At 41.4% G+C, this 11,635-nt stretch overlaps 2 protein-coding genes across 2 annotated transcripts; both read left to right on the forward strand.

Moving 5' to 3' along the window:
- The first annotated feature begins 2,855 nt into the window (after nucleotides 1-2,855).
- LOC113580394 (homeobox protein Hox-A2a-like) lies at nucleotides 2,856-5,476 on the forward strand. Its single transcript, XM_027014909.2, has 2 exons — nucleotides 2,856-3,229; nucleotides 3,810-5,476. Exons 1-2 carry the CDS (start codon nucleotides 2,863-2,865, stop codon nucleotides 4,550-4,552), a joined length of 1,110 nt encoding a protein of 369 aa, XP_026870710.1. The 5' UTR covers nucleotides 2,856-2,862; the 3' UTR covers nucleotides 4,553-5,476.
- Nucleotides 5,477-7,326: 1,850 nt separating this feature from the next.
- Nucleotides 7,327-9,201, forward strand: hoxa1a (homeobox A1a). Its single transcript, XM_027014910.2, has 2 exons — nucleotides 7,327-7,969; nucleotides 8,195-9,201. The coding sequence occupies exons 1-2, from the start codon at nucleotides 7,348-7,350 to the stop codon at nucleotides 8,545-8,547; spliced, it is 975 nt and encodes a 324-aa protein (XP_026870711.2). The 5' UTR covers nucleotides 7,327-7,347; the 3' UTR covers nucleotides 8,548-9,201.
- The last annotated feature ends 2,434 nt before the right edge of the window (nucleotides 9,202-11,635 follow it).

Consider the following 11,635-nt stretch of genomic DNA (forward strand, 5'->3'; position numbering starts at 1 on the left):
CACATTAACTGTGTGACGTTCGGGTCTTTCTTGCTTTGTAAATACAGCTCTAGCGCTAAGGTCTCGGTCCTCCGAGGAAACTCATCCGTTATAATGTCACAGCCAGCCTGGCCCTCGAGCGGCTTCTGGAAGAGAGGAAGCATTTAAAATGAGAAATATTTAAAATTCCCGTAACGATCAACTAAAACATTGTATTAGGTTAAACTGTGTTTTTCCCACCATTCCATTTGTAACACGCAGACGCCTGTTTAAGATGGTGCCATCGGCCATATGAACACATGCCAACGCGAGGGGAAAGTACATTAATGTTTGAAGTTGAACACTCACCATCTAAATAATTGGTTACAAAATATCTACATCTCTGGGCACCTATTTTATTTCAGGCTACTCTATTTACGCATATCTCTAGGTAACTCGGAATTTTAAAAAGGACAAGATAAAAATAATATGCTCGTCTGTTCCCGGAGATTAATTGTTTTTGGGCAAGCATAGTATTTCTTATAATTACTGTAAGTGCAAATTAAACGTGATGTCACATTTGAAATATAAACTTTAGGGAAAATTTCTTTTTAACAGTCTGATGACATTATTAGTACTTTATCCGCGTTTACTGTCGACACATAGAAGCGACAATACAATGTACAATTTGCATTGGTCGAATATGATTTTTTTTCCAGCAGTCAACCCATGGCCTCGCGCAATTTCTGGCATATGGTTAGCAGGGAGAGCCAGAGTAACTGATCCCTAGTGTGCACGAGACCACAAAGACAGAAGGGGTGACTAATAAAGGATACAGCAATAGAAATGAAACTAGTTTCATTAAGACGTGACTTAATATGGAATGGCAACACGGTTAAGTATTGCGAAAAAAACTCTTGGTAATGTTTTCCGTGTTTTTATCTGCGCGAGACTGAAAGCCTCCCAGTCACATACATCCAAAATTTAAATTTTCTTTAAAACCCTCTTAAGAAAGATTTGCTAAAAATTCTGAATGTCTACTTAAACGAAAACTGTGACCTGGAGTGTTTTTTTTTCTTCTTCCAAATATCCGCCAAGAATTACACCGAATATAAAACAGAACTACAGAGCGCGTCGGATTAGGCTACTCACCGTTTGTGTATTGCGCCTCTGATAGAGTTAAATCCAAACGATAATTCGCGAGTGTATGTGCATGAGAAAGGGAAACAGAAGCGAGCATATGTAATAGAAACTTCTCTGCCTCTCTTCCTGGCTGTATTTGATCTCGAGCGGAGTTAGAAGGTTTAAATGTGTTGTGGGGGTACGAGGCTGTCAGACCTTTTGGCGAGTAAGATTGATCGCACGCAGGCTTCCATGACTCTTTGTTTAGTATATAAGCACTAAAACTGCAAGAGGCCCGCGTGCTCTTTCCACTGCACGTTTAAAAAATACTCCGCACTCTCCATAAATCAGTGTTGAAAAATGGCTCTTTATATTACGTTTCCTATGAAGCCATCTTAGGTAGGCTGTTGTGTTAATAATACAAATATGCATGCATGGAATAATAAATGCCTCGTAACACTACATATATCTGGCAACATGACCTTCAGTCCTAACGTTTATGTAGCATGATAAGACCTCTACGGCAACACTACTCAAGAATGTTCATTGTAATTATCACCTTATTTTACTGATATTGTACCGTCAAACCCTCTCACTAATCTCCTAATGGAGGAAAGGGGAACAAATAAAGCTTTGATGTGTAGAGTGAATCACAGAGGAACGTAATACGCAAGAACTGACGTTAGATGTATAACTTCAGTGAACATTCGATCTCGGTTTCTCACTGCCAAGTTAGCTGTAAATATAATATACTGATTTTTTCCTTAAATGTACTGTCGGTCTCCAAGAAAATTAATGTCATCCTTCATAATGGACATAATGGAATCGGTGTAGTGATTATGTGGTGATTATCATTAATTAAATTTTTAAATAAATTACGTGCACTGATTAGAGGTACATTTTCGCGCTTATGTAACACTTTGTTATTATTATTATTATTATTATTATTATTATTAGCATTGTTATTATTATTATAGTATTTTATATTATAACTCTTGAGTTTGTAGGTGCAAAAATTGCCCACATGGTTATGTAAACATGCACATAAATGGATTTCTGTGAGGGTAACCTATGTGCATCACATGTGTGCATATGTTAGCTAAAGAGTAAGAGAGAGTAATAGGAGCTGGCCTGAAATGTGGGAGTTGTGTCATGTCAGGATGTGGGAGATGAATGGCTGACTTTTCTAATCGGAGCAGGCGTAGCGTGGACGGCCAGGCTGATGTGTGGGTGCTCGCCTACTCTCCTGACATTTTTTGAAACAATACATAAGAAGTGTGCACGGGTGCGTGCAACAATAGCCGTGAAGTGAGGAGGGACATGCTCATGTCCCGACACACCGGGATGCGCAGGCTACTACGAGAGGAAAAAAGATTCTGATCCTGATGACCACAAAGCAAAGGGCCATCGCATTATTTACTGAAAAAAAACACACAACACCGATGTGAATAAAACAGCAACTTCCCTCCAGGGCGAGGCGTTGTTTACAGGGCTCCTCCGGATCGATCGTTCAGACAGTGGATTCTTTTGATTAAACCCCAAATTGTCATTGGGCAGTGGCAATCATGTGACAGGCTTTCGGTCCAATTTCAACCATGTTTCCATGAATTCAATAGTTTAATAGTGTAACGATCCACATAAGACTTTAATAACTATATCACAAAATAAATAACATTTGGGATATTTGATATCATCCTTATTATCTCTTGATCGAAGTAACATTTTTGATAGTACCTGCAGCGAGGCAAACTTTCGCTCCTCGCGAGGCAGCGCAGGGAAGCCATGAATTACGAGTTCGAGCGTGAAACGGGTTTCATCAATAGTCGGCCGTCGCTCGCGGAGTGCCTGACGTCTTTTCCCCCTGTCGACGAGTCATTTCAGAGATCATCAATCAAGGACTCAGCGCTCGCACACCCGCTCATCCCGCCTCCCTTTGAGCACACTATCCCTAGCCTAGGTCCAGTGAACCAGCCACGCCATGGAAGACCCCGGCACAGCCTGAATGGGGGCAGCCCACTGCCCACTGCTTCGCTGCCCCCGGAATACCCGTGGATGCGCGAAAAGAAGGCCTCCGGGAAAAATTCCCTTCGTACACACACAGCCACCGCAGCGAAAACGGTTACAGGAGCCGCATACTTCTCCCTTAAAGGTGAGTAGGGGCAAACGGGGACAGGGAGTATGATGTGAGAATTATGACCAGTAAGAATACGGAGAAGGGTAATAAAATGATAATAGTGATTTTTCCTCAGTTCAACGATTTACAACAGCAATCCATCTAAAGCAATTATCTCCTAAAAATAAAAGTTCTGTAATTAAAAATTCTACATTTCCTATCTTGACTTTCTGTAACCAGAAATCCCAAATACATTTTGATATCTGACAGCAATGAAGAATGATGGATTACTGTTGTCCTGCATGGAACTGCTCGTACATTCATTACAACCAAGACGAGTGGACCGGAGTACGAAACACATATCTTGTCGTTGTAATATATGATCCTGTGGAATCTCTGCCACATTGTCTATATTCTCATATGGGAATTTTTCAGATGACCACAACAATAATGCCGACCTCTACTCCGTAACTGATGCACCTTTCAGGAATAGATAAATAGCTCCGAATTTATTTTGACTTATCTATTCTTATTAACACAGTATATTAATATTCTTGTGGGTATCTATGCTTATAACGTTAAGTGTACGCTTGTGGATACACTCCTTCTATTTCAGGTTCTGTCGAGCTTCCCGAGGTCACTTTGGCCGTTGGAGGGGGAGGCTCGCGTCGTCTGAGGACCGCTTACACGAACACGCAGCTGTTAGAGCTGGAGAAGGAGTTCCATTTCAATAAGTACTTATGCCGACCTCGCCGCGTGGAGATAGCGGCGCTGCTGGACCTGACTGAACGCCAAGTCAAAGTGTGGTTCCAGAACCGTCGTATGAAACACAAACGGCAGACCCAGACCAAAGAGACTCGAGAAAAGCTGAGAAATATAGCCACCGGCGAAGACAGCAGTGCTCAGAGCGACGAGGAGAGTTCTATATTTGAGTCTAGTCTGGGTAAAGATTCGGCACATCTCCTAGATAGGGAATTGTGTTCCTCTCAACCGGAGTCATTATCAACTTCTCAAAAGCCCCACAACTACTCTCAAAAGTTTTCCATATCGTCTCTCGGTTTTATTACCAGGAATCTTAGCAACATCTCCAATCCCTCGCTCACAGTCACGAAATGTGGAACTACACTAGGCCTTAGACCCCACTCCGCGAACTCGGACAACTGTAGCTCCCCTCTAGCTCTGGATGGGTCTTCTAGGGATTTCCAAAATTTTTCTGCGGACTCGTGCTTGCATCTGTCCGATGGCGCTTCACCAACGCTGTCCGAATCAATGGGTAGCCCAGAGGACCTGTCGACGGATAAATTATGGGTTTTTACCGATGCTTTAAGTACAATCGATCTGCAGCATCTTAGCTATTGAGTACAGGAACACTGGAATAACTTTCGTCAGAAGTTGACATTTTTATCACGTGTCATTTTTATTTGGTCACCACTGCCAAATAGGTTATGATGAAATGATCAAAGGTAAGATTTCCTGAATACTAAGAATGCTATACAAGCTATCTGTAAACTGTATAGAGCAAGTTAATAGATTTGAATCCTGCGCGATAAAGTGGAAAAGATGGACGTGTATCTTCATCGTTTTATTTTTGTATGAGATATTTTTGTTAGAATAAATCTGTCTTTTTAAAATAACGTGTTTGACGTTTATATGCATGCAAATTAATAGGCTGTTACACATTTCCTTGTAAAGCGTGTACAGTATAGGCAACTTTTGAGAACAGATAAATGTGTTACTGCATAAGGCTATTCGTGATAATTCAATAGACCTAATAAAATGCACCTGGACTGACACATTTACTTGCCACTGCCAAATGACACCAAGACCACACATATCAGTCGGGTAAACATTTATAAAGATATATATGGCAATTAGTACCACAATCTAAATAAATAGTAAACGCTACACCATCAAAATTAGTGTGAAGGTTTCAAACTCGCAGCCTTATGTGTTTCTGCTTTCAATACATAATTTTAATTACACAGGTTGTCCAGAGTTTAATGACAAGTATGGAAAAATGGGGAGGGAAAAAATTCCCAATTACACGTTTATTTGATGGAATTCTTAAATGTCTAGAAATGATGATCTGTCCTCTTGGCAACGATAAGGACCCAGAACAGAAGCACATACTCGAGACCTTCCAGCATGTGCGTGGTGGTCTACTGTTACTTTATTTGTCAAAATTAGAAACGTTCATCTTACATCGTAAAACCCAACATGGCTGCTTCGTCCTACGACTGTGCTCTTTGTTCGAGGCTCTGCTCTTGGCACCGCGCGGGGAAATGCCTGGGATGTTTCGCTTGCTGCCAGACTCATAAATCAAAGTCTTTCATGCAAACTGACAGCAAGAGACAATAGTAGTGACGTCTGCACAAATAAAGGACCATTCCCATTTTTGTCTCTTATTCTTAGATGGTTTGAGACTATTTTGGAGCAAGACCAGAGGCTGCGGTGGTGAATGTTAATAGCTCATTTCTATTGCAATTTTATAGCAAAGCCTGTGATCGGTTCACATGATCTAGGCCTGCAAGCAAAAATACATTGTGTAGTTAAGGGTCATATGTAGACTAATGCTTGCCGGCGTACTACTTACTGCTACTACTACTTATAATAATAATAATAATAATAATAATAATAATAATAATAATAATAATAATAATAATAATAATAATAGTAGTAGTAGTAGTAGTAATTACGATTAACAATGATTACTTTTAATATTAATGTTAGATATTTTTCTATTCTTTAATCGTTTTCAAATACTGACACTTAGCTGAAACAATATTTCGGGTACATATTTCATAGTTCTTTCCTAGCAAATGAAATTTTAGACAAATTTATTCCATGTCACAAATTTACAAATGACGTTAGTTAGGTTGTTAGTCTGCAAATCCTTAATGGCAGACTCAAGCAAACGTTTCTGCTAAGGCAAAATATCTTTGAAGCCTCCCCCTCCCCTCCCCCTCCCTTTCCGCGCGCGTGTGTGTGTGTGTGTGTGTGTGTGTGTGTGTGTGTGTGTGTATACGCGTCAGCGCGCGCGTGCGTGATTTTATGAAGAATACGCGCGAGGGTGAGAGAGGGGCGGACAGGATGTGCGAAGCAGGGACAGAAGACGTGAAATCCTGTTCCGCACCCAACTCCATTTTGAATGGTGAAAAAAAACCCAAACCTATTCCTCCTCAAAACCAGAGGGGGCGCACAGGCATTCATTCTAGCTCCTCCTCCTCCGCCTCTGCTCGCTCAGCCCTCTCTTTAACGATGTTTTGCTCAGTCAAGAAATATTACGTATTTGTTCAAAACTAATCACTTAATCACTACTAATATTTCAGCATATCCTACTATATAAATCAACATTTTAATGCAAATTAATGTAGACTATCTGAATGTTGCGAAGCAACATTATTCCTTTATTGAGACACCAGCGGTTCAAATTACGATTAATATTTTCTTACAAGGGAATTGTGAAATATTTTAATACTGTAAGTACATGATGTAGATATTAAATTAAGCCCATGTCACAATATCAAAAACCGTTAGTGAAAATTAGACAGTATGACTAGCCTGAACAAATAATTTGCTAATATTTTTGCGCACTACACGTCTTATTTAGCACAAACACGGCCGTGCAGTCTCCCACATGAACAAGATCAAATTGTAATTAGCTTGACTTTTTTGTGTGTTCGGCCTAGTTTGCTGGTCTAGGTTTTATCTTACCTGGTACATTTGACGCTCACGCTCTCTGACACGGATTAGGGTTTTGGTCCTTACATATGCACACCTTGGGTCCTCAGTATCCTTACAGCAGGCTACAGTTCCTCTACTTCCGCGCTCTGCCGTTTCATCAATCGACTCAACTAGCGGGACCCAATAGGTGTGCCTACGTCATTGTGATCGACAAGCGGTCGAAATTTACATAAACTTGCTCTTTAACGACTACCTGTCAGGCCGAGGCCACTCAAGCTACAGACCCAACAAAGCCACCAGTCACTGGCTAACTAGCCTCACGTGACTGTCACTGCTCATTCATATCACCTCCTCGCAGCCCCCCCCTATACTCCGCTGATTGAAGGAGGCGGAAGGTTGGCGGTTCGACTCTGGCGATAGACCGCCTTGTGTGACAGAAGTGTTGGAGAGACGATCAGGACGATGCCAAAATGAGTACATTCTTAGATTATTCAGTGATGAGCGGCGGAGACGGCGGTGGCGGGGGCTCCTGCTCTGTCAGGGCATTCCATGCTGATCACGGAATTACAACTTTCCAGTCGTGTTCTGTCACGGTAAATAACCGCAGTGGGAACGACCGGTTTATATCCGGCAGAGGCTCACCGAACGCTGTATCAAATAACCCACAGCGAGCCGGTTCATACCAGTCCTCCGGGACACTGTCAGTTGCCTATGGTGCCCATCCAACTTACGGGACTCAAAGTTTTTGCGCCGGTTATAATCACTATACCCTGAACCAGGACGCCGACTCAACTGCAGGGTTCTCTCAGTGTGGCCCGCTGGTTTACTCCGGAAACATTGTGCAGCACCATCATCATCGCCATGGTTACAACAACAGCAACGCGCACTTGCATGGACAACTCCAGTACGCGGCAGCTACATATGGTCATGGCCAGGATCAGGCAAATCTGACGTTTGTGGCGGGCTGCTCAAATTCTCTCTCTCCTCTGCATGTAACTCATCTCGAGGCGTGTTGTTCACCTCTCTCGGATGGTGCGTCCACAGCGCAGACGTTTGACTGGATGAAAGTTAAACGGAACCCGCCAAAAACAGGTGATTGGCGGGGGGTATCATTAGATAAGGGTTAGTTTTTTTTCTTCCCTTAGGCAACCTTGACATTGACGTAAAGCTAAGAGTAGAATTAACAGAGTTGGAAGACAACACTGACAAAATATAAGAAAAGACAATATGTCTATGTCAGTGAACTGTTTTGGCAGTACTTGACAAATAATTTTGTTGGATGTACTGAATTGCTGTCTTTGTTGTTTTTTGTTTCAGGAAAAGTAGGAGAGTATGGTTATGGTGGCCAGCCGAACACTGTTCGCACTAATTTCACCACAAAACAGCTGACCGAACTGGAAAAAGAGTTTCACTTCAACAAGTACTTAACGCGCGCCAGGCGCGTGGAGATAGCTGCTGCGCTCCAGCTGAACGAGACTCAGGTGAAGATCTGGTTTCAAAACCGTCGCATGAAGCAGAAGAAGCGCGAGAAAGAGGGTCTGTTGCCCAAAACCACGTCTGAAGCGGGAGATGGTGCAGAAAAGGTTGAAGATGCATCCGAAAAGTCTCTCTCCGCACCGTCAACGCCGTCTCCTGCACCCTCGGCGGTTGACCCCTACTCCTCGGGCTAAAAGGCGTGATCATTGTGTTCTGCTGATGGGATAATAAGTACCAGTACTATAACTCTGGCCGCAAAGTTATAGCAGTGATGAAAGTATATAACGGGACATGTTCGGAACTGTCTGACACAATGCACTCTTCTTAGTTTTGTGTATTCGGTGTATTGTGTTGTTGTAAGAGATTCTGGATCCATAGTCAGTTTTTCCATTAAGTGCATTTTTATGCACAAAAGGGCATATGCGGTGTTAATGCAAATGCCTTTGGACGAACGTAGCTTGCACCACGTCATAATGCCTACCTCATATAGCTTACCAAAGGATCGAAGGTCAAAGTGCAATAGAACATACTGAGCCTATTTTAAAGGGGGAGATAGACCGGAACCGTTGTCGGTAACATCTGCCTAAATCAGACAGGCTACTTTGTCTTAACAGCCTCTGTCTCAGGGGTTGTATGTGGAGACAAAGCAAGCTGCTCTAGTGTTTCGTGTGACTTTTGCATGATGCTAAACACTCAGCCTATGTGACAAATCGCGCTGAGTTTTATCAGTCGAGGATGATGGCTTTAGCTCATTAATCGTGATTTGGAAAAAGTGTGAAACCTTATAGAAATACGGGTCAATATCTGTGTAATAAACAGCTTTTTTGTTACAACATAGTTTTATGGCCTCTTTGTACCATTCCCAGTGCTTGTTTGGGTATCTTCTATCTTACAACATGTCACTCTGGATGATATACATTTATATGACCTGAAATTTTACCAGGGAACTGAGTACGCTGGCTAAATAACAAAATTTAAATAATCTACATTAATGAACACTTTTATTATAATATCCCTATTGCCATATCCCAATTTCTTGCAAGATCTGATCCGTTTGGGTGGGAACTTCAGTGCTTTCTTTAATCCATTGATTTTCTTGTCAATACGCTCATCCTCAGTGGGAATGCACTCTCTAACACTAGTGAATATATGCGTCCGCGCGCGCGCTCGTCCTCGGGGAGGAAGCGGTATTGGCAGACTTTGAGCCTGTTTATGCGCGGGAGAGAGATTCGCGAGGCTGTCACCGTCATTCGCGATGACAACCTTATCGAACTGTTGGTTTACAGAAGAGAAAGCTAGGGCAAAAGGAAAGAGAAATAACATCGATTAAATCATCTCTCATCTAATCGGCATTTGATCCCTTCAGTGCTGGTGAGTTGTCAATACCTCAGTTAGGACAGAAAGCCTTAACGCCAAGAATCTCGACTGATGAACAGAAGGCCGTCTTTAGACGTAATATCCTCTGCCAGTTACCCCTTGTGCAGTTTCGCATTCCTAGTTCCTCTTTAGAAGACCAGCGTCTTGTTATTACTGATAGACCCAGAATATTTCCTAATCATGTACCTCACTGCTGTCAATGAGGCCTCAAGATACATGACATATCAGACCTGAATGCTCATTCAGACATGACGAACTTGGTTAATAAGAGCAAATCCCCACTGCCTAAGAGTTTTTCCAGTACTTTTTCTACCGATGTCTATACCCTTCTCTTCTTTTGGACGAAACTATCAATAAGATCCTGGGTGTCTGTAAGCCGCATTAAACTGTACTTTGAAGCCAGCAAGCGTTCAGTTCTCGGTGAGTGTGGTTGGAGCTCGTCTTCAGCGTCTTATTTTTCTAGGCATATGATTTGAAAGGAAATAGTTAAAGCTAAATTCTTTCCCGAATATAAAGGTTGTTAGTATTTGTTTACTTGGGAACACTCTACAAAAGCAAATCTCCTTGTGCTGTTTATATAAAGTCCAGCGGGACTCTGTAACTCAGGAAATTCTCTCAGGAACTGTAGGTGTCATTTGAAGACTGGACGAGTATATTCAACACTGCATCAGGTCTTAATTCAACAATGGGCATTCAACAACAAATACATAAAAATATAAGAAAAGCTACGAGTAAAATGAAATTAGTAAGCCGACATGCCATTGACACTTGAATAAGCTTATTAGCCTCGCTTATATTATTATTAGCCGCACTTTCAACGTTTATATATATATATATATATTTTTTTTTTTTTTTTTGGGGGGGGGGGGGGGGGGGGGAAGAGGTATTCAGACAATTCCGATTGAGGGGATTCAATTTTCTCCCCCTCTGAGTATCTCCCCCCCCCCCCCCCAAACACATACACATATAAGTACATTTTTAAACTTATTCATAGCGCAGTGTTGTTAACACAAACGAGCAAAGCTGAATATTATAAATTCGATTTAATGGTAGTTATTAAACTGTGCGTATTTGTCAGTTATTCCGCACGTTACTTGTGTCAACCAAGACCATTTCATTGTTATAATGTTTTAATTCCTCGTGTGCACAGAGCGCGCCATTCACATCAAAAATGTGCGTAGGAGTGAAATTTGTCCTAGATTGATGATCATCATTCATCTTTACCTTGACTACACCTGCGTAAGAGGGTAATATGCGCCTCTGCGCGGAATCGGAATGTACCAGGGCTGTGATGTTGTCTCGCATACTGTGACTGTCAGTGTTATCTGTTATATTTTCGTTTATCTTGTATCTGATACGTGACCTTAAAATTCATAAAGTATAGAAAAAGGACAACTCTATTTGTGAATGAAATTACAAAAGAACTGTCCACATATTTGTGCTATTTATCTCCAAGAAATAGAGCCTTTCTGTGCGAGAAATTTCCATTGAACAGTTTTAGTTTTTCTTTTTAAAAAAGTTAATTAATTCGACAAATACTTAGGAATAGGTTTACACTTTCATACTTCTATGTTTAGCTGTTTGGATTGATATACATTTTAAATATACGCAAAATGCCAATACATGCGAAAATAACTGCCAATAGCTCGGTTCCCTTTTTAAACCAGTATTTCTGGAATATATCGCTGACGTCAGTGGTGTTGAAACTGTTGTATGTATCTCTTCTGCTAAGCGTTCGGTTCTCAGTAACTCTGACAACTTAAATAATACAACAGTAATATGTTAATTAGAGTATGATCAGAAATAGCTTTGAATCGAGTTAAAATACAGTCAAACGGGAGAGAGAACAAGAAGGATATGTAAATGGGCCAGATCAATCAAAATATCACAAACTTAATTCCTCGG

This window comes from Electrophorus electricus, chromosome 8, assembly GCF_013358815.1.
Source record: "Electrophorus electricus isolate fEleEle1 chromosome 8, fEleEle1.pri, whole genome shotgun sequence".
NCBI classification, from domain to species: domain Eukaryota; kingdom Metazoa; phylum Chordata; class Actinopteri; order Gymnotiformes; family Gymnotidae; genus Electrophorus; species Electrophorus electricus.

What these genes read in the sequence shown, in the direction of transcription:
- LOC113580394 (XM_027014909.2), top strand. Translation starts at nt 2,863, where the DNA reads ATGAATTACGAGTTCGAGCGTGAAACGGGTTTCATCAATAGTCGGCCG. An exon ending in CGCATACTTCTCCCTTAAAG is followed by an intron (nt 3,230 to 3,809) that starts GTGAGTAGGGGC and finishes CTTCTATTTCAG; the next exon opens with GTTCTGTCGAGCTTCCCGAG.
- hoxa1a (XM_027014910.2), top strand. Translation starts at nt 7,348, where the DNA reads ATGAGTACATTCTTAGATTATTCAGTGATGAGCGGCGGAGACGGCGGT. An exon ending in ACGGAACCCGCCAAAAACAG is followed by an intron (nt 7,970 to 8,194) that starts GTGATTGGCGGG and finishes TTTTTGTTTCAG; the next exon opens with GAAAAGTAGGAGAGTATGGT.